This window comes from Dasypus novemcinctus, chromosome 8, assembly GCF_030445035.2.
Source record: "Dasypus novemcinctus isolate mDasNov1 chromosome 8, mDasNov1.1.hap2, whole genome shotgun sequence".
NCBI classification, from domain to species: Eukaryota; Metazoa; Chordata; class Mammalia; order Cingulata; family Dasypodidae; genus Dasypus; species Dasypus novemcinctus.
In genome coordinates this window covers 22,367,984-22,395,167 of record NC_080680.1, presented here as the reverse complement: position 1 = coordinate 22,395,167, position 27,184 = coordinate 22,367,984, and the positions used below count along the sequence as shown (strand labels likewise).

At 42.0% G+C, this 27,184-nt stretch overlaps 1 protein-coding gene across 1 annotated transcript; it reads right to left on the bottom strand.

The window, feature by feature from the left end:
* Positions 1–1,387: 1,387 nt before the first annotated feature.
* On the bottom strand, positions 1,388–26,131 carry C8H9orf153 (chromosome 8 C9orf153 homolog). Its single transcript, XM_058301569.2, has 4 exons — positions 26,016–26,131; positions 9,355–9,446; positions 4,531–5,023; positions 1,388–1,651 (listed from the first exon to the last, which is right to left on the bottom strand). The coding sequence occupies exons 2-4, from the start codon at positions 9,379–9,381 to the stop codon at positions 1,440–1,442; spliced, it is 732 nt and encodes a 243-aa protein (XP_058157552.1). The 5' UTR covers positions 9,382–9,446; positions 26,016–26,131; the 3' UTR covers positions 1,388–1,439.
* Between the last annotated feature and the right edge of the window lie 1,053 nt (positions 26,132–27,184).

The window sequence follows — 27,184 nt, the reverse complement described above, 5'->3', positions numbered from 1 at the left end:
ACAGAAAAGTCTAGTTTTAAGTGTACAGCTTGAAGAATTTCCACTTACTGAGAATACTTGTGCACACAGATTTAAAAACAAAAACAGCAGAGTGAGCACCCCAAAAATCTCCCCTATACCCATTTCCAGTCGGTATCTCTTGTTGATGATACCAACAATGTTGAAACCAGCATAACTTTTTTCTTTTATTAACATATTAATAAAGCATACAATTCATCCAAAGTATACAATCAATGGTATTTGGTACAATCAGCATAACTTTTAGTTCCTAATAATTTTTTCAGTAAAGGATTATGGGTGGTAAATATTTATTGACTCTTACATGTTTTTAAATGTGTTTATTTTACCCCTACTCTTCAAAAAGAGTCTAGCTGGATTTAGAACTCCAGAATGACAATTGTTTTCCCTCAGCATTTTCAGTATCTGACAGCCATTGTTAATGAAGCTCTGCTACCAATTTGATTATTTCTTCGTATGTTATTCATCTTCTCTCCTTTGTAGATCATATCTTGTTTTCCTAATTATCTGCAGTTTTGATATAGTGTTTCTAGGTATCAATTTATTTTTTATTTCTTGCTAGTCCCTCAGTGAGATTTTTCAATCCAAGGTTTCACACATTTCTTCATTTCTGGAAAATTATCAAGCATTTTATTTTCAAACGTGATCACTTTTCCACTCTCCCTATTTTCTCCTGCAACTCCCGTTGGATGTATTTCTGAGCTTCTCATTCTACCCTCCATTACTATTAAACCTCTCTTTCATAATTTCTTCCTCTTTCTGTGCTATAATCTAGGAACTTCTCTCTCAGTGCAATCTTCCAACTCATTAATCCTCTCTCTTCAGCTATATTTAATATACTCTTGAGATAATTTGTTGAGGGTTATTATTTTTATTGCTATTTTATTTTCAGCAACTGTATTTTTCAGTTCCAAGATTTCCAGTGTGTTCTTTTCCAAATGTTCTTGTTTCATGGATGCTGTTTCCTACTTTATGTTTTTGAGCAGTTAACATATTATTTCACAGTTCTCAGATTGAACTCCATATTCTCAGGCATTAATTTTTCCATTTGTTGAATTTACTATTTTTATGATAATAGACTTTGTCTGTGCTTAAGAATTTTAAGAGCTATTCTTGCTTGGGAGTTTTCTTTCATATGCACCGTTTTGTTTTTTTTTTCATATCATCTATATTTGTCCCAGTCCTGGCCAAATGGTCCAAATCAGGCCTTCCATTAGCAGATCAACTTGGATCATTTTCTGCATGTCAGTGGTTCACTTTTGGATCTTACGCATGTATTGTATAGACTCAGTTCTTGTGTTCTATTGTGTAGCTCTGCTTCTTTACTTTTTATGTATAAATTCAGTGCACTCTAAAATAAAAAAAAAAATCAGTGTCCAAGATGTTTTAATGAACTACATATTCCACTTAATGAGAACAATTTAATTTTTTTGATAATCAGTCTGAGAATAAATGACCAAAGATCTACTAACTAGAGGGGGGAAAATTACATCAGGCATATCCTGGCTTTCTACAAATCTCTTCTCACTGTCATATTTTATTGTTATAAACGAATCTGAAGTCCTACGGCTCCACATCACGATGCCCTTGTAAAATCTCCATTCCAGGTCCTTTAGATCCATGAATTGCTTTTCTGAAAAGAAACACATTTTCAAAGAATCACAAGGTATTGCTAGTTAACCTTCAGTTTCTGAGCGATGCTTCATGGACAGAATAAAACTTTGATGGATTCTAGTCTCTTTCTCCCTTCTGGTAGGAATTGCTTCTGAAGCTTTATAAGCTAAGGGGGGACCCTTGGTGTACATCTCATCTAAAACCTTCCCTCGAAGAGGAAGTGGGGTGGTTCTGGCTTCCTGTGCTCAAGGGAACCCTGCAGGACCAAGTGGAAGTGTCTCGTTTGGTGCTTGGAGACTAATAGAATGTGCAAATGGAGAGACCAGCAGGCTACTGAGGTTACTGGGGAGGCGATAAAGGCCCCGAGGAGGCGTTAAACCAAGGAAGACTATTGATCAGAAGTACGTGATGTTTAGTGTAGTTTCTTCCAAGAAGCTGATGAAGTCCTGAATATAAAAGGGCAGTGGCTCAGCTAGAATCTGGAAGTTTTCCCTAGTCTTTCCGGACTGACTAGCGTGAAATGGATGCCTCCCAAGGAACTGCAATTCCCTCAAGGAGCCAAAGGAAAATCAAGCCAAGCCATGTTTCCCAGTAGCCATTTCCCTTAAATTCCTCCCAACACTAAATAAGTTGTAAGCCTAAAAAAAGAAGGAGGAAGAAGAGAAGAAGGAATAGGAGGAGGAGGAAAAGGAGGCACCCTAAGGCAGGGGCCTGAGGTAAAACCAGGGGTCGAAGAGCCATGCGGTGACTCTGAGGACTGCACGGGAAAGGGCAGCTAGAGGAGACGAGCAGGAAGGCAGTGTGAACTTGGAGACGGGGGGCCTGGTCTCTTTCTCACGGCGACTTCACCATCCTCCCTATGACATTTGAGCAGATCTTCTATAGCCAAAGGCCCAAGAAGAAAAAATAGACCAGGGGCACCTGCCCCTGCCCAAATGAGACCCACATTCCTCTTCTGGGGAGGGCCTGGTTTCCCGGGGTCTGCCTGATTGGAGTCTTCATAGCCATCTGTACATGCCTGAAATGAGAGGCTGGTGCCAGGGGCTGCTCCTTGAGTTCATACCTTCCCTGGTGGAAGAGGGACTGCAGCCAACCCTAGCAGGGCAGTGCCTGTGTCCTCGGTAACATGAGTAAGTGCTGCTCCAGCCCTTGTCTACCTACCTCCAGACTTAATATTGTATAAGAACAATAACCTTCATTTGGTTTTTCTGTCTTTTTTTTTTTTGTCAAACACACTCCTAACCAACACGATCCTACTAGATTTAGCCTGAGCAAGAGGAATGTATAGAACGGGAGAAGAGTAAAATGGCAGCACCCGCTCTCTTTTCCTCCCCCAGTGCTTGGAGCTGGGAAGTGCTTGGTGCAGTAATCTTTGGCATACTAGGAGTTCTAAAGTTCTTCTGGACTAAGCATCCTATAGGGACTGGCCAGCTGATAAAATGACAGTAGTACTGGAAAATAGAGGGCAACAGAAGATGAGTTGTTGCTATATTAATTAGTCCTAAGGAATTACTGGATATCCCCAATGGGGATGCCTACTTGGCCTCATGCATGTTCCTTGAATAGATAGGAAATATCCCAGAAATGGAGGCAGAAAAGAGGCTCTAACACAGAATGTGGGAGGCCAAATCAGAGACCTCCTGAAGTTAACTAGATGGCAGGCAATCCCTGCATTAGGAAGAAATGACAATTTGATCCTTTGCGGGTAGCAAAATCATCATGATCAAAACTCAGTCAAACATCCAAAGCTTCAGGACTTCTTTGATGGGCCTTTTGTCTATTCTTGTTATCAACGCCCAATACTTTCTATCATTCTATGTTTTTTCCTCTCCTATCCCAGACTTTGTGTGGATTAACTAGACCATTCCTACAATCTTCCTACTTTCTAGCTCTGCCTGGGCTCCCAAACACACAGAGTCTGACTCTCCCAAAGGAATCAGAAACCTGCATTTGGCTCTATCAAGGTGGCAATGTAGGCAGTTACAGCAAAGCCTCCTCCTGTTCCTTGGGTCAAATAGACTCAGGGTGGCCAATCTATTCTTTTAAAATTATTCCTTTGGTCTCTCCTACTACTTTTAATACAAAAAAAAAAAAAAAAAAAAAAAAAGGTAGTATCAGATTATTTCCTGTGCAAATGGTCTTATCTTGAAATCTACTTCAGAGGAGCTCAAATATTTTATCCTCATTGGTTTAGTCTAATTTTTATAGCTACACAGAATGACAAAATATTACCACTCTCAAGTTACGTAAGGAAAATGGAGAACTTCTGAGAAGTAACACTCTCCCTTCTCCTTAAAACTCAGCATCATCACCAAAAATGGTACAGTCTATACATTTTAACCTTCTCTGTTTAAAACGTTGGCCCTTCCTGGGTAATTTCCTGTTAAAGAATCAGAAATGAGGAGAGCCCCTCCTGTTGCTCGTGGCCTCTCCTGGAGGCCTCCACACCGATAAAACAATCAGGATAAACGGATCATGAAAAATCTCTAAAAATAAAAGCTCAATTGGGGTAAAACCAAGATCATTAAGAAAAGACAAAGTCACTACTCAGTAAATGCTTGCCTGACTCCATTTAAAGAGAAGCAAATGGCTACGGGTGCCTTAGCGCCCAAGTCTAGCTGCTCAGTTTATAAAGGAGGGTTTGTCTTAACACTACCCCTTTTCAGGAACGAACCTGAGATGGGACCCGGAAGTTTGGACTCCCTCTCCCCGATTTCACATTGCTGCTGTAGGCCAAAAGAGCAGCAATCAGGAACCCCAGAACCCTAGAGCCACGAGATTTCCAGGGATCAATATTTGGCTCTTTCTGTTAGAAATAAATAAATAAATAAATCTAGGTAAGTTTTGTGGTCAGATTTCCACTAATGTTTCCCACACGGCCTTATCCGTTTCGATTACCTGGATCCAATAATAAGTATTGTGGAAGTTTATCCTTAAAGACAAACTGTTCTGGAGTGGCTTTGTTCACGACTAGCCTGCATAATGTTGTGCTGGCCTGCATTTTCTTCCATAAGGCAGTCAGCGACGAAGAGACAGGGTGAGGATCGAGGAGAATATCAGAAGGGAAAATGTGCTTGGGAAGAGGGATCCCATGCTGGGAGAGTTTGTCTTGGGACTTGCAGACGGTTCCTGCTGGCCTCAGTAAACTGCAGTGCAGGAGTTCAGTCATTGATTTTGGCTTCTCTCTCTCCTCTTTTTTAACCACCGTGCACGTAAAAACAGGTTGGGACTCTTCTTTTCTCACATCAGATTCACTTATGGGTGACATGGCCTCCAGGTTTTGACTAAGTATTCTCTGTGCATCACTAAGTGAAATATCGTGAGTTTTTTTAATATTAGATTTCTTGCTCTCCTTATTAAATTTCTCAACAAGTGCATAGAATTCTGGCAGCTGTGAGAAAAACGGGGAAAGTCATGAGATGGATGAAAATGTAATAGCCTGGCAGACCCAAAAATCCTAGAGCAAATAGGCTAACAAAGAACCACGAAAACCAAAGCATTTATCTTTAGGATATCTTTGCCTAACTACACCAAGTCAATAGGTAGCAAGGTGGAATAAAAAACAGAGTCAAAGTTCCAAGATCAAACCTCAGATTCATTCCCCCAAAAGTATATTATTTAGACACATCACCTAAACCCTCCTTTGTAAAATGAGCCAGTTAAATGTGAACTCTAATGTCTCCAAGATCTTTCTGGCTCTAAAATTCTGAGAAATAACATGGGGAGAGACTGCTGTGGGGGTTATAACTTGATCGTTGTGAGTAATGCCACATTTCTTTTAAGAAAGAAAGGGAGCCAGGGAATCTAGATGTCAGAACTTCATTCATCAGAGCTTGGGAATGTTCAGGAATGCACTGTAAGAGAAAGCTGTAATGGTCATTCCCTGGAATATTTTACCAAAGCAAATGGAGCCATTGGGGCAGTGTTTGTGATGCAATGATAGTTTTTGGCAGAAAAGACAGTAAGTGGTCCCTCAGAGTCCCCTGCCAGATCTAAAACCCTATATTAAAGGAACAAAATCTTCTTTTCTAGAGCATCCTGCCTACTAATTCCCTTATTCCTAAGAGGTTTCTTAGGTCATTAAGTTGGAAGGTCAAAGAAATTAAAATCTCAGGTTGGAGCCAAAATTTGGGTTATTTAGACCAATGCAGAGTTTCCCTTGAATCCAGGTCAGTTCTACTGCAAGAGTACCCAAGAGAAATTAGGCCACAGTTGACAAATGGCTCTTTAAAACATATGATCATTATGAGGAAAGCAACACAGTACTTACACTCACCCCAGGAAGAACTTCATTTTGCTGTAACAAAAGATGTTATATACCAGCTAGACCTAAGAGGCATATATAGAACATTTCATCCAGTAGCAGCACGATATATAGTCTTCACTAGTACACATGGACCATTCTCTAGGATAAGCCATATGCTAGGTCACAGAACAAGTCACAATAAATTTTGAAGTATTGAAATCATACAATATATCTTCTCTGAACACAATGGAATGAAGCTAAAAATCAATAATAGTTGGTGAATTGGAAAATTCACAAATATGTGGAAATTAAACAACACACTTTTTAAAGAACCAATGGGTCAAAGAAGAAATCACAAGGGAAATTAGGAAATATCTTCAGGCAAATGAACATGAAAATATAACATAACGAAACAGTGAATGCAACAAATGCAGGGCTGAGAGGGAAATGTATCGCTCTAAATGCTTATGTTAAAAAAAAAAACAATCTCAAATCACAGCTAGAGGATCTAGAAAAAGAAGAGCAAACCAAATCAAAGCAAGCAGAAAGAAGGAAATAATAAAGATTGGAGTGGCAATAAATTAAATTAAAAAATAGAACCAATAAAACCAAAAGTTGTTTTTTGTTTTTTTAAAAGATCAGTAAAACTGACAAACCATTAGCTAGACTGACAGGAAGAGAGGACACAAATATCCAAAATCAGAAATGAAAGAGGGGACATTACTACCAGCCCCACAAAAGTAAAATGGATTATGAGAGGATAATATGAACAACAGTATGCTAACAAATTATATGATCTAGATGAAATTCTTAGAAATGCACACACTACCTACACTGACTCACAAAGAAATAGACGATCTCAACAGACCAACAGCTAGTTAAAAGATTGAATCAGTAATCAAAAACTTCCCAACAAAGAAAAACCAGGGCTAGATGACTTCACAGGTGAATTTTACCAAACATAGCAAGAAGAATTAATACTATTCCTACTCAAACTCTTTCAAAAAATTGAAGAGGAGGGAATACTCCCTAATTAATTGCTCTCATCCAAAGCCAGGTAAAGATACCATAAGAAAAATAAAATTATAGCTCAATATTGCTTATGAATATAACTGCAAAAATGCTCAACACAAAACTAACAATCCAAATCAAATAACACATTAAAAGAATTATATGCTACAATCAAGTGGGATTTATCCTAATTATGCAAGGGTGGTTCAACATAAGAAAGTCAACTAATGTTATACACCACATTAACAGAACAGAGGATAAAAAGCACATGATCACCTCAAAGGATGCAGAAAAGTCATCTGACAAAATCTAGCACCCCTTCTTGATTAAAATAAAAACTTAGAAAACTAGGAATGGAAGGAAACTTCCTCAACATGATATGGGGCATATATGAAAAACCCACCAACTAACATCATATTTAATTTTGAAAACCTGAAAGCTTTTCCTCCATGATCAAGACAAGGATGCCCACTGCCACCACTGTTACTGTACTGTAAGTTCTAGCTAGAGCAATTAGGCAAGAGAAAAAAATGAAAGGCATCCAAATTGGAAAGGAATAAATGAAATTTTTCCTAATTTCAGATGACTTGATCCTACACACAAAAAATCCTGAAAAGTCCACAAAAAAGCTAATAGAACTAATAAATAAATTCAGCAAAGTGGCAGGGTACAAGATCAACATGCAAAAATTAGTAGGGGAGAGGGTATAGCTCAGTGGTTGAGCACCAGCTTCCCATGTATGAGATCCTGTGTTCAATCTCCAGTACCACATATAAAAATAATAATAATAGTGTTTATATACACTAGTGAAGAAACAATCTGAAGAGGAAATCAAGAAAAAATGTCATTTACAACAGCAACTAAAAGAATTAAATACCTGGAAATAAATCTAACAAAGGATGTAAAGGATGTGTACACAGAAAAGTACAAAGCATTACTACAAGAAATCAAAGAAGGGAAACAGACTTTGGCCCAGTGGTTAGGGCGTCCATCTACCACATGGGAGGTCCGCGGTTCAAACCCCGGGCCTCCTTGACCCATGTGGAGCTGGCCCATGCGCAGTGCTGATGTGTGCAAAGGAGCCCCGTGCCACACAGGGGTGTCCCCCGCATAAGGGAGCCCCATGCACAAGGAGTGCACCCGTAAGGAGAGCCGCCCAGCGCGAAAGAAAAAGTGCAGCGTGCCGAGGAATGGCGCTGCTCACACTTCCCGTGCCGCTGACGACAACAGAAGCGGACAAAGAAACAAGACACAACAAAAAGACACAGAAAACAGACAACCGGGGGAGGGGAAGGGAATTAAATAAATAAAAATAAATCTTTAAAAAAAAAAAAAAAAGAAATCAAAGAAGACCTAAATAAACAGAAGAACATTTTGTGTCCAAGAACTGGAATACTAAATAGTAAAGATGTCAATTCTACCCAAAATGATACATAGATTCAATATAATCACAATAAAATTCCCAAAAGCTTTACCTTCAGAAATGAAAAAGCCAATTATTAAATTTATATGGAAGGGTAATGGGCCTCAAATAGCTAAAACCACTTTGAAAAAGAAGAATGAAGTGGGAGGACTCACACTTCCTGATTTTAAAACTTATTACAAAGCTACAGTAATAAAACAGCATAGTACTGGCACAAAGACAGATATATGGACCAATGGAATTGAACTGAGAGATCAGAACTAAACCCCCATACCTACGGCCAGTTGATTTTTCACAAGGATGTCAAATCCGCTCAATGGGAAGAGAATAGTCTCTTCAACAAATGGTGCCAGGAAAACTGGGTCTCCATATGCAAAATAATGAGGATACCTACCTCATACCATATACAAAAATAAACTCAAAATGGATCAAAGACCTAAATATAAGAACCAAAACTATAAAAATCCTATAAGAAAACACAGGGAAGCATCTTCAAGACTTCGTATTAGTAAATGATTTCTAGACCTTATACCAAATATATGAGCAATAAAAGAAAAAAAATAGATAAATGAGACTTGATAGAAAAAAAAACTTTTGTGTAAAGGTCTTTATCATGAAAGTAAAAACATAAACTATAGACTGAGAGGAAATAGTTGGAAACCACATATCCAATAAGGGTTTAATATCCAAAATGCATAAAGAACTCCTACCACTCAACTATAGAGCCTAACTGCTCTAGCTAGTTAATAGTATAATTATAATAGCATTGTTTCATCAATTATAACAAAGTACCACAGTAACGCAAAGTATTAATAATAGGGGAAATTACGTGTGAGGGGGACCTTTGTACTTTCTGCACGGTTTTTTAGAAAACCTACCACTTTTCTAATTTAAAAAAATGTTAAGTCACTGAAGCAAAATTTTGAGTTTCCCTATGCTTCCCCATCATGGTATGTCCCTGGGTATTCAATAGTTTGAATTTTTACAAATTTTCAATATAAGCATTTTTTTAATAGGATAGTACAGAATTTAAAATACATACCGAACCGCTAGGAATCCTTGCTTCCATTCTGTATCTAATTAGAGTGGTGTCTCCAATGAGATGTGCTGTGCTGGGATTTTAGTCTCTAATTCCTAAAAAGAATACAACAATATAAGGAAAGACAAGGTAAAATGCCAAAGGGAATGGTGAGTTAATGCTTAATTGGCAGAATTTCTGTTTGGGGTGATGGAAAAAATTAATTAAGACCACTGAATTGTACACTTGAAAGTAGCTAAATGAACAATTTTATGTTGTATATTTGTTACCATAAAAAAATAAAATAAAATAAAAAACATTGACCTCAACAACAGTAAGAGTGAACCCTAATGTAAGCTATACATGATAGTTAATAATACAATTATTTTAAAAATATGCCAAGAGTGGAACTCCATCAACTTCACGAGCGGGACATTTTTTGAAAATTACATCCTTTTGAGGTTTTTTTTTGTCTTCCTAGTCTGAATCCATCAAGTTGAAACCACATTTCAATCAGATATTTTCACTGAAAACTCTCCACATTCTTATATGACATGTGTTTTTAGACGTTAACACAAACTCAGAGAATCTTATATGAACTATTTCATTTTTTTGTCTTACATTATTTAATCAACTTTCAGTTCATCTAAAGGAAAACTCACCTACCACCTTCTCCAGAAAAAGTGTTTTTTGTTTCAGGAGAAAAAGCTAAGAATAGCTCACATTTTAAAAAATTATTTATTTATTCATTGAAAATGAAATTTCTAAAATTGCCTTTTTCTTTAAAGATACGTAGATCACACAAAATGTTACATCAAAAAATATAAGAGGCTCCCACCCCCTACCCCACCCTCCCACTCCTCCCATATCAACAACCTCTTTTATCAGTGTGGCACATTCATTGCATTTGGTGAATACATTCTGGAGCACCGCCATATCGCGTGGACCACAGTTTATATTGCAGTTCATACTTTTCTCCAGTCCATTCAATGGGTTATGGCAGGATATATAATGTCCTGCATCTGTCCCTGCAATATTATTCAAGACAACTTCAAGTCCCAAAAATGCCCGTATGACACTTCTTTCCTCTCCCTGCCTTCAGCAACTCCCATGGCCAATGTCTTCACATCAATGATACAATTTCTTCCATTGCTAGAGGCACAATAGTTGTATAGTAGAATACTAGTAAGTCCATTTTAATCCATATTTTATTCCTCCATCCTGAGAATCCTGAGTTGGCGATGCCTACTGCACCTCTAAATGGAGGTGGGGGCTTAGATCCCACGTGACTGATGAATGTGATTCTCCCGCTTGCAGTTGTAGACTCTCTCAGTTCCCTGGTGTGGTGGTTGACCATTCTCACCTCCCTGTTAGCTGACTTGGGTAAGTCCAGTGAACTGGAGAGTAGGAGTTGCAACTCTGCTGAGGCTCAGGGCCCAGCCGGCACATGGACAGTCCAGAGACCCAAGTCTCCCGAGCACACACCAACCCCAGCACCAACCACATGTTCAGTAAAAGTGACGGAAAGGGCATGCACAGAGAGGTCAATCTGAGTCTAACTCCATCACACTCAGGAGCACAAACTCCAAAGTAGGACCCACTAGCAAGGCACTGAACTCCAGAGCCATCTGCCATGACCGTAGGATGTCTCCATAGCCGCCAGGCACTGCTACAGTGGGTTGTACCCACTTTGGCTGTCTCTGAGACCCTACTGAGATGTGCATAAGCATGACCCCTCTGATGACCTCCTGATTCATTTTGAAGTCTCTTAGCCATATAAACTCATTTGTCTTTACCATTGCCCCCTTTTATTTAAAGTCTTTTTCTAGTTACATCACTAGCTGTTAACAGCTCACATTTTGAAATACTGCGCTATGTGCCAGATATATTGCTGGACATTGTGCAGGTAGAATTTTATTTGATCCTTTGTGAGGGATTAAAAACGGCTATAAAATTTTAATAGTTGTTCTCATCAAGCAGTGGCAGCCACAATTTCCAAAAGATGGATACAACTGAAGTGTCCATCAACCAATAACTGGATAAACAAAAGGTGGTAATACACACAATGGAATATTATTCAGCCGTAAAAAGGAATGAAGTCCTAATACATGCCAACAACTTGAATGAACCTTGAGGACCTTATGTTGTGTGAAATAAGCCAGACACAAAAGGACAAAGATTGTATGATCCCACTGATACGAAATAATGAGAATAAAAAACTCATAGAGTTAGAATCTAGAATACAGGTTGTCAGGGAATGGGTTGGGGGTAGGGAATGGAGAGTTAATGCTGCAATTGTACAGAATTTCTATTTTGGTTGATAGTAAAGTTTTGGAAATGGATTAATTACACTGTGAGTGGAATTAATAGCACTGAATTATCTATGTGAATGTGGTTCAAAGGCGGGCATTTTAGGTCATAAATATGTTAATAGAATAAAAATTAAAAGATACAATAACAACAACAAAAGAAGTGGTGGCCAAGTCCCTTCCCATAACTGATTCTGGGTTGGCTTTGAATATTTGGTCAAAGCCCACCCAGAGTTGGCTCTGAATGGAACACATGGTCTTTTGTGACTGGTTTCTTTCACTTAGTATAATGTTGTAATGGATGCTAGAGATGTGTACAGAAATGTATCTCCAAGAATGTCTAATAACGTGCTATATATAACAGGAAAAAAAATAACCCAAACATACCAGGAAACAACCTAACTGTCCAATGATGTCCTCATACTTGTACGTATTTGGGGAAAGTATGAAATTGTACAGAAATGTTTAATGATGTGGGAAATTTTTAAATTTATATTTATACTAAGTAAACAAAAACATTCTAAAATGGTATTTAACATAAGATCTCATTTTACCACAAAATCACACATGATTCACTTTAAAATGTTAACAGCAGTTCGGAGGGTAGGATTATGGATAATTTGTATTCTCTCCTGTATGCCTCTTTGTGCTCTTACGTATTTTATAACAAGCGTTCAATATTTTTGCAATTAAAAAAACAAAACACGTTTTTAAATCAGCAGAAAAAGAAAGGAATGAAGGTGGCTATATGTCCATTGTTTTAGTTTGCCTCGGTGCTATCATAAACCCCACTCAATGGGTTGGTTTAAACTACAGGAATTTATTGTCTCACAATTCTAGAACCTGGAAGGCTTGCTTTTGCCTGCGGTCCTCGGTATTCTGGTGTTTCCCATCACAGGGCGATGTCCTCTCTTTTCTCTTCCCGGGTCCCCTACTTCGGGCTCTTTATACAACTCCCCGTAAACTGCAGTAAAACCGACCCCATGTCTGTTCAGCTGGGCCCCACCAACTAAAAGGAACATCTTTAAGAGGTCCTATTTACAATGGGTTCACACCGATAGGAAAGTGGATTGAGATGAAAAACCAGTGTTGGTGAGGTACGTCTTTCAACCTCACACACACAGCCTAGGTGATCGCCTATAGTGTTTCACTGAGGGATTAGGTTGGAGGAATCTCAAGAGCCAATAGAATTAGCTTGATGTAAACCCTGAAAGGAAGAGCTGGGCTGGGGCTGTTAGCAGCGCAAGAACAAAGGCTGAGGGGTTACCTGGCTGCAGGTGAGAAGGGGAGAGAGGAGCGGCCGCAAATGGGCACCAGGTCTCTGGGAAAAGGTTCTAAAATCAGATTGCAGTGAGGGCTGAGCAACTCTGTCAACTGACGAAAAACACTGAATCGCACACTTAAAAGGAATGAATTTTACCACATGTAAATTATACCCCAGTAAAGCTGTTAAGAAAAAAAAGGAAACAAAAATCAAAAGACATGCTAGTCAATTATATTATGATCTGCTTGAAGAAAGAACGCATTAGCAGAAGGGTGGCGGGTCTGCACCGTTTGTATAAAGGGATGCTGGGCAGTTTAAACTTCACAGGAGGCATCAGCACAGTTCTGGGACAGACAGACCCTGGCCACGGGGTAATTCAGTCCCTTGCGCAGATGAATCCTGTAAGCTACAGAAATGCTCGGGCATATAAACTTGATGATGCTGGCCGCTAGTACTGGCTACCAAGGCGAGCTGAGAGGTTTTGGACACTTACTGTGTGCCACGCATGGCCCTAAAAGTTTTCCCATTTGATGCATTAAACAACTCTCTGACATGGATACAAGTATTATCTCCATTTTACAGATGAGGCAGTTGAGGCACAGAGAGGTTAAGCCCTTTGTCCAAGGTAATAGAACCAATAAGTAGCGACTCCGGGAATAAACCAGGTAGTCTGATTTCAGAGCCCACATTTAAATGTCTTTTGCCAGATAGGAGAAATAGGATGTTATCATTTTTCTGTGTGATTTCATTGGCTTTTGCTTTTTTCCCTTATAAGCCCCTTAGGCAGGGAAACCGTCTAATTAAATGCATTTTCTCCATGTTTATATAATCACACAGCGGTCGACAGACACATTCGCATTGAAGGGTCATGTAATTGTTCACAGGGATGACATACGCGTTCTGACTCTTATTTTCTCACCTGATTCCTCATGAAGTCCACACCTCACCTGCTCTGCCTTTGACAGTGATGGGTGCTGCTTCACGGTAGTTCCGCAGGCACATGCCCTGGTTTCCACTTCAACCCTGTCACTCCACGTGTTCTCGCCCCAGTCCCGGCGGACACGCCTGGCGCCCTGCCCTGCTGGCGGGAAGTGACGCCGGGAAGCAGGAGGGGATGAGATTCCTGGCTCCAGGTTTTGCTGGGGGCTGGCCTGCCTGGGGGCTCCCACCCTTTCCAGTCCAGGCGGGGGAGCCCCACCTATGTCAGGGGGGCAGGAACGGTTTGGGTTGTGGGAGGGAGACATGCAGCTGCTGAGGTCCAGGACAGCAGTGGCTGTGGCTGCTGTGGGGACAGAGGCATCGGGGACCCCCTGGCCCTGGGCCACTTGCCCACAGGGGACTCCTCTACAGGAGCCCTTTCTGTCCTCCACAGCCCAGGAGGGCAGGCAGCGTTTTAGGGGGATATGATTTGTCTCCCTATTTAGTATGCAATTAGGAAGACAGGATTAGGAAAAACAGTAACACACGTCTCCTAACTTTATGGAAGGATTATTATTTTTGTTAATTTTTAAATTACCTCTCAATAGTGAGGTTTTAGAAACGGGTTTCCTCAGAAAGTAGCCCTTTTCCTCCAAACGAGTTGTTTTGTTTTTTGCGGTACCAGGGCCAGGGATTGAACTTGGGACCTTGTAGGGGGAAAGCCAGCACTCAACCCCTGAGCCACATCGGCTCCCCTGAAATGGTGTTTCCGTCTGTTTTGCTTGCTGTTTGTTTTTGGTTTCTTTAGGAGGCAGCGGGAACTGAACCCGGGACCTCCCACGTGGGAAGCAGGCGTTCAACCACTTGAATCACATCTGCTCCCCTAAATGATCTTTTCGAATATTTGTCACTCCAGAACGCCTCTTGAGAAAGCGTCCTCAAGGAGCTTACACACTACAAAAAAGAAGGTAATACCCACATGGCAATGCCTTTATAATTGCCATTTTAAGGTGTGCTTTAACAATATTACCTTGTTTTATTCACATAACTATTAATAACCCCCCCCCCCACACACACACACCTTTTTCTTTTTGCCCAGGGATCCTTGATTGTACTACTGTTTTGCCGCTAGGCAGCACTGGAAGTCTGCTATTTTACTTCCTAGATTTTTTTCTCAACCAAGTCAGTCTTTTCTTTCTTCCTTGCTAGCCTCCTTTCCTGAATTTTTGGCTGTATTTTATGCAGGACACCATTGATGTAATAAATACTTAATGTTTATAATATGCCAGGCCTTAGGACTAGAGTTTAAGAATATAAAGACAAATGAGTTGATTGTAAAAGCTGTGATAAAGAAAAAAATTTTAAAACATTTACAAATATTTATGGAACACCTCTTTGTGTCACTGATAAACAAAACATATACTTCTGCTCTTGTGGAGTTTACATTCTACTAAGGGAGGCCTACAGAAAATAATACATATAATAAATAAATAAAGTAGAAAGTTATTAGTGTAATGAAGGAAAAAATAGTTCAGGGTCAAGGGAAATGGGAGAGCTGGGGGGTGGGAATTGCTACTTTGAAAAAGGTGGTCCCAGTAGATCTTGCTGAGATGGTGACCTTTGAGCAAAGACCTGCTGGAGATGAGCTAGTTAGCCCTGAAGATAACTGGGGAAGGAATCTTACAGGCAGAGGGAAGAAGGGTCAGGGCAAATGCCATTTGCTGGGCTGACTGGAGGAAGACTAGGTTGCAAGAGAAACTGGAAGGGGGGTGGATGTGGTTCAAGCAATTGAGTGCCTGCCTCCCAAATGGGAGGGTCCTGGGTTTGGTTCCTGGTGCCTCCTAAAGAAGACAAACAAATAATGAGCAGATATCGAGCAAAACCAATGAGCAGACAACAAGCAAAAACAAACGAGCAGGGAGCTGATGTGGCTTATGCAGTTGAGCACCCACCTCCCACACGGGAGGCCTCGGGTTTGGTTCCTAGTGCCTCATAAAGAAAAAAGACGACAAACAGACAATGAGAAGACAATGAGCAGAAGCAATGAGAGAACAGTCGAGGGAGCCATGGGGGTGGGGGGATCAAGAACATCTAAAGCTTCTTTAAAAATAAAAAAATATATTTTAAAAAAGTGGAGGAAGTAAGGGGATAAGCTTCAGGAGACAGAGAAAGTCCTGTCTGGTGTCATAGGATTTTGGCTTTTCCTCTGAGGGAACTGGGGAGCCAAACCAGGATTTGAGTGCTGCACTGACAGGTTCTGACTCCCATTTTAAAAGGAACTGGCCGTTTGAGAAACAAGATTGTTCAAATACGCTGGAAACATATCAGTGTGTCTCAGTTCGCCAGGGCTGCTGTAACAAAGGCCATGCACCAGGTGGCTTAACACAGGGATCGGCTGTCTCACAGGTGTGGGGGCCAGAAGTCCCCATCAAGGTGCGGGCAGGATCGCGCTTTCTCTGAGGGCTGTAGTGTCGGGCGACGGCTTGCCGGCAGTCCCTGACTCGGTCTCTGGCTCTGTCACATGCCCGCCTGTCTTCTTCTGTGTCCTCCCCTTCCTTGTCCGGATCTCCTCTGCTGACGCCTCCAGTCGTGTTGGGTGGAGGCCGCCCCTCCTTCCACTTGGGCTCACCTTTGATAGCATCGTCAAAGAGCCTCTTTACAAATGCGTTCACACCCACCATGCTGAGGGTTATAGGACTTGAACCTGTCTTCACTGGGGATACGATTCAATTCACTGGTAATTACCCAGTACGATTCCATTCATGTAAAAAATAAAGCCATGTATGTGCTGTTTAGGTCTAAGAGAAAATATGTCTGTAGGTAAAATGAATACAGGGGAGGGGATGTGGCTCAGTGGTTGAGCGCCTGCTTCCCATGGACAAGGTCCCGGGTCCAAGCCCTGGCACCTCCTAAAAAAATAAAAAATAAAAAGAAATATATATGTAAAGGTAATACTAAATGCCTAGCATATGGCCTGGAAGTCCACAGACCAGATTTCAAAAGAAGGAAGTAAGTTGGAAGGAGATGAAAGTGGAGCTTTTGCTCTTTACTATTTATAATGTTTTTCAGTGTTCTTTTTCCCTGTAAGCACATGCTCCTTTTGTAATGTCAAAATAATACCTTTAAGAGCAGGTGTAGCTCCAGGGTCATGAGCACAAAAGTGCCTCACACATACAAGGTCCCAGGTTCAATCCCCGGTACCTCCTAAAAACAAACAACAAAACAATACCTTTAGAGTCATGGCTGACTTCCTGCTTTGGAGAAGAAAGTAATACAGATGGGAAAGAAAGAGAACCTACATCTTCTCAACTCAGGGGAGTTATTTATGTATCAGTCACATGATCCCGCATCTTGTTTATGCGGGATAAACAAGATTTGAAACAATTTCTACCCTCAAGAATGTTTTTCAAGATGGAAAACTGGGACTTGAAACATTCTGTCTTGCTTAAATCCAACATAATGACAATACAGGAGTTAGCTGTTTTAAGCATAAACCTACTTTGACAACAAAAATTGCAAAGGAAAAGCATATGCGGTGAGCCATGAAGTGATCTTAGAGAGTGGGTTTGGTGTTGGGAACATGAGTCCTCCAACACATTCAATCTCACAGAAGGGAAAGGTTTGGAGATGAAATCCCAATACAGAAGCCATTAGCTGGGGTGTCTGCGCATGTAGCTACTTGGTCTCCCCAAGCACCTGCTGGCGATGTGTTCCAGACAGTGGGACACTCTCCTGCCTGGTTTACCAAGCCTTTTTACCTTCATCCACTTCTCTGCAGGCTCCAGGAGCTTGACATGGCTACAAAAACCACTTTCAGCAAATCACAGCTCCTCAATCCAATGGTCAGATTCCAGGTTCACTTCTTGCTTTGCTCCCAGAACTATCTCCCTCCATTGTCCTTAGGTTCTGCAATAACCAGTCCCCACACTGTGGACGGTTGCATGACAACTACCCTTTCACTTTGATTTCATACTTTTTTTTTAAAGATTTATTTTATTTATTTAATCTCCCCCACCTTTTTTTTTTGCACTTGTCTGCTCTCTATGTCTGTTCATTGTGTGCTTGTCTTCTTTTTAGGAGGCACCGGGAACTGAACCTGGGACCTCCCATGTGGGAGGTTGGCGTCCAATTGCTTGAACCACCTCTGCTCCCTGCTTGTTGTGTCTCTCATTGTGTTTCCTCATCGTGTCTCTTTGTTGCATCATCTGGTTGCATCAGCTCACCATGCCAGCCCTTCATGTCAGCTTACTGTCTGGCTTGTCTTCTTTAGGAGGCACTGGGAGCTGAACCCAGGACCTCTCATGTGGCAGGCGGGGGTCCAGCTGCTTGAGCCACATCTGCTTCCCAATTTCATACATTTTAACATCTCTGAAAAGCAGGTCGCATCTCAGAGTCAATCAGGCCTGAAAGTCCATGTTGGCCCCGCATGGTCTGTGTTTGTGTGAAATTGGACATGCTGTTCATAATGCCATCAATTCACCTCAGATATTTGCAATGTGGGTGGTACAAGTTGAGCTTAACTGCTGTTTATTCATGTAAATAAAAGCATACTGTAAGATTTCTCCTGCAACTTGCTTTCCACTCTTTTGTGTCCGTTGAAATTGGGTTTTCTTTGACTTGCCTCCAAGGGGTCACCATGCAGTACTGGGCAATTGAAAAGTTATCACGATTTTCTTTAAAGTAAAAATATGACTAAACTATTTATGCCCTTTGAATGAGAGATCTCTCTTTCCCTAAGAAACCTTCATGTTCCTGGATACAAAGTCAATTTCCTCACTCAGCAGACTCCTTGTTACCTCGTTTCCATTAGAATAGGAAAATGGCTTGTTTTCTGGAACAGGACAGGCGGTGTTTAGTGGTTCTGTTGGTGGCTTACCATCTGCAGATGGATTTTTCTCTGAAAACGCCTTCCATGCCTGTTCAGTAGCTGGACGATTGGGCCTTTCTGCTGAGGAGATTGTGGCAAACAGATTGCAAGCCCACACATACTAGCTCCAGAAAGTATTTCTTTAGCTTGTCTAGCAGCATTTGGATGTGGTTTTAAAGGACACTAAATTATATGCCATTGATGTCTTTTGCTGAGGGGAGAAGACATTTATCAAATGTTGGGGGAAAATAAAACTTTCAGCAACTCAGCCATTTGCACTACCATTTGGTCTTAAGAGACCCTGACACCTCAGCCTCCACATTAATAATCCAGATTTTTCGGTCCTGATGTGCAGGTTTGTGCAGGGCATGATTCTCACAACAAAGAGAAGACGTGCTGTGGGAAACCACTCCATGCGATAAAGCTAATCCTCACTGATATTATCAGCTCGTGAAGGAACAGTTTTTAAAAACCTCATTTCTCATTTCAAAAACTTTACGAATACTTTATCAACATCTATCACTCCTTTTAAAAAATTATTTATTTATTTCCCCCTCCCTCTCTCCTCCCCTGCTGTTTTTGCTGTTTGTGTCCATTCGCTGTGTGATCTTCTGTATCTATTTTTCTTTTTGTCTTCTCCTCTTGTTTCTCCTCTCGGAGTCACTGGGATTCAATCCGGGGGACCTCCGATGTGGAGAGAGGTTCCCTGGCACTTGCACCACCTCAGTTCCTGGTTTCTATTGTGCCTTGCCTTGACTCTCCCCTGTGTCTCTCTTTCGTCACGGCATCATCTTGCTGCGTGACTCACTTGTGCAGGCACTGGCTCGCCACGTGGGCAAGTTTCTTTTTTTTTTTTACCAGGAGGCCCCAGGGATCAAACCCAGGTCTGCCCATACGGTGGGTGGAGGCCCTATCACTTGAGCCACATCCACTTCCCCATCTGTTACTCTTGAGTGAGTATACAGGGCATGAAATGTATGTGCATTATTTAAAGAAATAAAAACAAAAGGCACCAGCATGTACTTACCAGAGAGCTAAGAAATAGAACATTACCTGAACCCCAGAACCCCCTAGATGCCCCCCAAATGAACACCCACCCCCCAGTTTTGTAGAAATCATTCCTTGGGTTTCTTCGTAGTTTCACCATCAATTCATGTATCCCTAACACAGCACTACTTACTTTTGAAAGCTACGAATGGGAAAAAAATGAAGTTGCCTGGTTAGATGAAGACTCCAGAGAAAGCAACCTTGGCGTCAGCAGGACTATGTCTGGCTTCCGCTTCCTGGGAGTCTCCGGGACTTCCTTTGGGAAGTCAAAGGGCAAACTGGGCAATGAGGTGTTCATTCCATTTGGTGCATCCGGCAGGACTATCAGGTGGGCCAGAGATGGAAATTCAGCAAAAATATGGCCAGGGAGGGGTGGTACTCAGCTTTTTTCTTTATTTTCTGTTTCTCAGCCCACCATGGCTACCCTCAGAAAGTGGTTCAAAAAGAACTTTCCTCTGAGGTGCAAGGAATGTCCTTTCTTTTCTCTCTTTTAAATCTGGGTATCTTTTTCATCTGCTTTTTGACCACTCTATTTTCTAACTCCGATTTTGTTGTTTTGTCATCATGCCGTTAACTTGTAAGAGCTCTTTTTCGCTTCCCAGTGTTCCTTTTCATGTCCTCCTTTGTTTTCATGATGCAATATCTTCTCTTATCTCTCTGAAGATACTTTGATTGTCCCTTCGAAGTTTTCTTCTCCCAACGTAGTCTCTGTTTCCATCAAGCTGCCTTTATGCCCCCCCCTCCCCATTTTGTTTTTCTCTAACTTCCATGATAGAGACAGCGCTCACCTGCCTGGTGCCCTTTGGCCGTCTGCTCATGAATCAGAGGAGGGTACTAGAAAGCTGGCACAAAACTCTGAGCACCTTGATAGGCTTGTGGACTCTGGGCGGCCCATCTTGGAGAAGAGGCCTTGATGTAAATCTGTTTATGTCTTTCTTCTTGGCCTGGAAAGATTCCCCAGATAAGATTTCCATTCTCCTGTGTGGAGGGAAAGGGTTTGGTTGCTAGAGAATGTCGAATGCAGATGGGGTGAAAGCCTGGGTATTTTTGGTATGATACTTGCCCCCTCAGCTGGGCATGGCACTGCCCAGTCCAAAGACTCTGTTTTATTCTATCCAAAGAATATTCAGATTTCAGTCAGGGTTGGGGAGGGGTATTAGCCCAGAGGTATAATGTAGAGGAGGGGATCTAGAGCTCAATCTTCTCCCAGAGCTCACTCAGCCATCCACCTGCTAGTCTATCTTTCCCTTCACCCTCAGTTCTCAGAGTACTGGGTACTGCCTATAGCCGAGCCTTAATTTTAAGGTGTAAGGTTGTGTTCTACTTCTTCACTTTTCTCTGGTCTGGGAAGGCAGTAACTCCTCATTCATCTGCCTTCCAGCTTTAATGTGTTATTGCTGTTTGCATCTCTCCAGAGCTCATCTCTGTTATGTCTTTAAAAACTAAATCCTTGGACTGCAGGGGGAATGAAATGACATACAGATTTCTGTGCAGCATCTTAATTTGCAACTCATTAGTCTTATTCTTTACCCATGTCTTCACATGAAAGGAGGAAACCTCAGTAGCCACAATTTGGTTGTATGTGCAGTTTTCACAAAATCTTCCAACTCTAAATCAAAATCAAGAGTTAGGCTCCTTGGGAATAAAATAGTGTATGGATGGATGTTCAGAGACAGTTTCCTTTATTCTGGAGCAATAATCTTCCCCATAGCATCCTTCTGGGTGTCCTTTTGTGTGGACATCTGGGCATTTAAGTCTAAGTCCCAGCTCCGACAAAAACTTTTCCCCAGATTTTCAGTGGCAAAGAGAACAAAACATCCTTGTGTCTTTTTTCTTCATTTACATATTTGAGGCAGTTTGAGATTATTTATGAATTCCCAAAAAAGAAAAAGATTGTTTGTAAACTAATCTATTCTTCCGGGTGTGATACCCTTTTTATGCATTAGATTCAGCTAACGTGTCTCGATTACATGACCTGTTGGGATTAGGGCTTTGATTTGACGGACCATAGCAGCAGGGTGTGACTCAGGGTTGAATTCCCACCCCCCGCCCCCCACAAGGGCTGATGTAAAAGTCCACTCACTCAAGAAGATACACGCAAGAGGAGAGAACTCTGTCATGTTTGATCCCGGGGTCCCAGGGAGAAATGAGCCATTCGCCTGATAGTTTGAAGTTGAAGAGAACAAAGCGACTGAGCAGCTGAGAAGGCCTGGAAAGAAACGATCCCATGCCAGAGACTTGATAGGGAGCCCTGAGAGACCAGGCAGAGACCGCCCGCCATCTTGCTTCAGCACACGGCAACTAACTTTGGTGAGAAAACGCCCCTTATGGTACCTGGACTTGGACTTTCCACAGCCTTGTAACTAAGCTTTTACACCAAATAAATACCCTTTATAAAAACCAACAGATTTCTGGTACTTTGCATCAATACCCCTTTGGCTGATTAACAGAGTATCCAAAGTATATGTCAAAACTGTAGACTATCTCACATTTGCAATTGTAAATGCTTTGACACATTGTTTGTTGTGTTTCATTTTTACCGTATTTGTTCAATAAGAGCGTTAATAAAGCTATTTTGCCAATGGCTTATATTTTGCTTCTCTCTTAGCATATGTGATTAACTCTGTAGCCAGATTGATCAAATTCTTAGCAACAATGCACCATGCTCTTATTTTTGCTCTATGAGTACCAACTTTGAATAATGTGTTGGGCATCTTTGTCTCCACTTTGTGTTTAGCAATGAAATTGATCAATTTTGTCATGGAAAGCAATATTTTGTCCTTGTTCTGGAAAAGCTCTATTGGTTTACTAGAATATCACTACACTTGCTTGTTTAATGACTGAAAACCTTTAGTGGTATCATTTGACCAAATTTTATAACTGCACTGGGGACTGTGGCAAAGGGAACATTCATCCAATCAAATCTAGTTTTCAAATATTCATTGTATCACCTCCTATTCAGTTTCAATTTTCAACTGCTTGGGTGAAATCATCTCACCTGCAGATTTGCTTGACTCCGTAACTAGTGAGTGACATTCTACTTTCATTCTGGATTCATAGTTACCATCTGTGCTCAGAAGGTTATTCTGATTTGTAGGATGCACATTATTTCCATCACTTTTTTTGTTTCAATGAATGCTTTTAAGCCACTGATCTTGTTTTTTAAAAAATAAAATTGAGTCTAATATAACCCAATAGCCATAATAAAGATTGCAATTTTAATAAACAAGCAAATGGTGTGGGAAAAAAACAACAACATTAACTGGATGCTATTCAAGTCAACCTTACTAACATTAACATCCTGGAAAATGTTCAACATTTAAATATGCAGTGGCTACAAAGAACATGATGGGATTTCTGTGAAATGATTGCAACTTTGCATTTTCAATCTGGGAAATGTATGTGACTGTAACTGCTTCACTGCTTTTTCCTCTGAAATCCACACAGCTCTTACGGTCCACAGGGGAGATGACTGGCTACTCGGAGCAAGCAGTGCCCACAGGCCATCAGGACTCACTGTGGAGCAGTAGGCCTTTTTCATTCCTCCCTCTCGTCCTTCATTTCTAGGCAGCTGGAGACTATCCAACCCAACAAAGCAACATCTCTCCCATACTTATTAGTATTTCTCTATGCTATCACGCTTCAGGCCTTCATTAGCTCTTGACCAGTGGGCTTTCCTGGCTGATTTCCATTGATTACTTAGCCTTGGAGTCTGTCTTCCTACTTGCACAGCACTGGTTGGCAGTGAGTAGGTGCTCAGTAAGCAGAGGTCTTCGGCTTGGGTTCTTGTGAGATGAATTGACTAAAACACCAGTGATTGATTAGGGAATACAGTTTGCCACTATTGATTTTTTAAGACTTATTTTATTTATTCCCCCTCCCCCTTGCCGCTTGTACTCGCTGTCTGCTCTCTGTGTCCGTTCGCTGCACGTTCTTTTGTGTTTGTTTGTCTTCTCTTTAGGAGGCTCCAGGAAGTGATCGTGAGAGCTTCCAATGTGGGAAAGAGGCACTCAATTGCATGAGCCACCTCAGCTCCCCGGTTTGTTGTGTCTCTCATTGTCTTTTCCTGTGTCTCTTTTTTGTTGCATCATCTTGTGTTAGCTCACTGTGTGGGCCAGCTTGCCTTCACCAGAAGGCTCTGGGAATTGAACCTGGGACCTCCCATATGGTAGACAGGAGCCCAATCGCTTTAGCCACATCCGCTTCCCACCACTGTGGATTACAACTCAACAGAATTAGAAACATGTACCCATCAGATTTAGTGCCTCAAGGGAAAAAGTCTGCTACATCTGCCAAGATCAGGTGAGTGTCTTTGTTAGCCAACACAATGGATGATGAAGGTGGTAAGGTATTGTCACAGTTAGCCTCAGTAGAGAGTGGGGGCTCAGCTAGTGCAAATGGGCAGAGAGGTCATCAGCCTGGAGCAGATGTCAGAGGCATATGACAGGTTGCTTTATGACATGTAGGTTTTATGGCCATATATACCCAACTATTAAAAATGCCCTTTATTATTTAAATTTTTGTAGGAAAAATTTTTAGAGGGTAGAGTGTATGGAACTATCAATTCTCCCTTCTCCCTTTGAAATAATTGCTTTTAAAATGCATGTTTTGAAAACCTGAATTTTCTTAGGAAAGCAAATATCCTATTGGGTGGGTTAAATTAGACTTTTTATTTCTCTAAGCCATTTCTGGGTTATTCTTCTGTGGCATAATGGGAAACTTGGCTGGTCTTTGTCCCCAGTTCCTGGGGAAACACTCTCTGGATCTTTTTGGAATTTTCTGTAATAGGAGTGTCTTTTGTTCCTCTCAAGACCACACCTGATCGTTACCACGTGGGGCAGCCGCACCAGAAAGGCTAAACCGGCGGTCAGGAGCTTTGAGTCCCTTCACGTCAGTCTATTTCAGTCCACCTTCCTGGCCTCTGAGTCATGCCTGAATAAACTCGGGGACACTCGAAGTCCAGAACGCCATGATGAGTAAGATCCATCTCCATGTGAGGGTGACACGTTTTGACTCCATGTGGAGAGGACACAGAAACTTGTTTTTGAGACCCTCCCAAACCTTGCCTTACACATCTCTTCTTTTAACTTGTTCTTATTTGTACCCTTTTACTTTACCACAAACTAAAATTGTCAATATAGCACTTTCAGTGAGTTCTGTGATTCCTTCAGACCTAAGGGGGGTGTTAGGAACCCTCAAATCTGTAGCCAGTTGGGCAGACGTGCGGGTGGCCTGGGCCCATGAATTTGTGGCATGACCCAGAGGTCGGGAAGATGGGCTCGAATCTGGGACCTCGTTCATGGGAAGCAGGTGCTCAACCACTTGAGTGGCACCTGCTCCCCTACCATTCAGGTTTTTTTTTAAGATTTATTTTTTATTTATTTCTCTCCTCTTCCCCTCCCTCCCACCAGTTGTCTGCTCTCTGTGTCCATTCACTGTGTGTTCTTCTGTGACTGCTTCTATCCTTTTCAGTGGCACCGGGAATCTGTGTTTCTTTCTGTTGCGTCATCTTGTTGTGTCAGCTCTCCGTGTATGTGGCACCATTCCTGGGCAGGCTGCACTTTCTTTCGCGCTGGGCAGCTCTCCTTACGGGGTGCATTCCTTATGTGTGGGGCTCCCCTACACGGGGGACACCCCTGCATGGCAGGGCACTCCTTGTGTGCATCAGCACTGTGCATGGCCCAGCTCCACACGGGTCAAGGAGGCCTGGGGTTTGAACCGCGGACCTCCCATGTGGTAGGCAGACGCCCTATCCATTGGGCCAAGTCCACTCCCCTACCATTCAATTTTGACCCTGGTCCAGAAAAGAGGAAAGGGAGCTTCTCTGCCATTCTTGTTTCAGAATGGCCAAGTTCTCGCCTCTACTGGGAGTGCACATCCTTGAGGCCTGAGGAGAGGAAGGAGCAAGGATGTCGGGCATGGTGAGAACAGAGTGAATTTAGGGCCAACAGTTAGTGGGAATGTGGTGGCAGGGAAGAAGGCAGAGAAGTCTAGGGGTAGAGAGCTGTGCTGTTAGTGAAGGGCAGAAGAGGAAAGGGAGATCATGTAGGCTCAGTCACGACCAGCTGGGTTCCAGGTAGCATGACCTGCCTGTAGGAGAAGTCCCCACCTCCTATTTGTAGAAATGAACCCAGCCACCAGCCTGCTTCTCAGCTCTGGTCTTTCTGTCTCTCCCCCACAAGCCACCTCACCCAACCTCTCCCCTACCAAGCCCAGACTGGCTTAATTTTCACTTTTCCATGTCCTCCTAATGCCATGACTCTATCTATGCCGCACTTACCACTTGTTTCACAATGATCTGCTTATGTGGCCAGCTCTGTCAGGAACCTCTGAGCCTCCCCAGGGCAGAGGCTGGATCCCATTCATCTTGGAGCCCCACGACCTGGCCCAGTTTGCCTGGCATGTGATAATGCTCAGTAAGTGTTGAGTAAATGAGTAACTGTCCATTGTGACATTTGGACTTTCTCAAGGTTGCATCAACAACTCTGTGACACCAAGGGGATTGTCATCCTGCGTATGGGCATGTGAACAATAAAGAGTTGAATTGTGAATATAATTTCTAATCTTTCTATGGTAAAGATGATGTGGGAAAAGTGTAAAGAAGAAAATGAGTGTATTAGTCAGCCAAAGGGGTGCTGATGCAAAATACCAGAAATTGGTTGGTTTTTATAAAGGGTATTTTTTGGGGGTAGGAGCTTACAGATACCAGGCCATAAAGCATAAGTTACTTCCCTCACCAAAGTCTATTTCCACGTGTTGGAGCAAGATGGCTGCTGACGTCTGCCAGGGTTCAGGCTTCCTGGGTTCCTCTCTTCCAGGGTCTTGCTTCTCTCTGGGTTCAGGGTTCCTCTCTTCCTGGGGCTTGCTTCTCTTTCCTCTGTGTGCTTTCTTACCAGGTCTCCAGCTTAAGGCTTCACCATCAAACTCCAACATCAAAAACCCTCCAACTCTGTTCTTTGCCATGCCTTTTATCTGTGTGCCCCCCCCCCCATGGGGACTCAACGCCCTACTGGCACGAGAGGTTTACATAATTACTTAATCAAGTAAACCTACGAATTCAATATAATCTAATAAGCCTAGAGGAAAAGATCAGTTTACAAACAAAATCCAATATTTCTTTTTGGAATTCATCAATAATATTAAACTGCTACACTGAGGGAAGCAGATGTGGCTCAAGTGATAGAGCCTCCACCTACCGTATGGGAGGACCCAGGTTCAATCCCTGGGACTGGTGAAAAAGAAGAGAAAGCATGCCTGCGTGGTGAGCCAGAGCCCACGTAGCAAGCTGAGTGCCCGCGCGGTGAGCCAAGTGCTCATGCTGTGAGCTGTGTGCCTACACAGCGAGCCAAGTACCTGTGCAAGTGCCTCTGTGGCGAGCCAGTGCCTGCACAAGTGAGTCACGCAGCAAGATGATGACACAACAAAAGAGAGACAAAGGGGAGAGTCAAG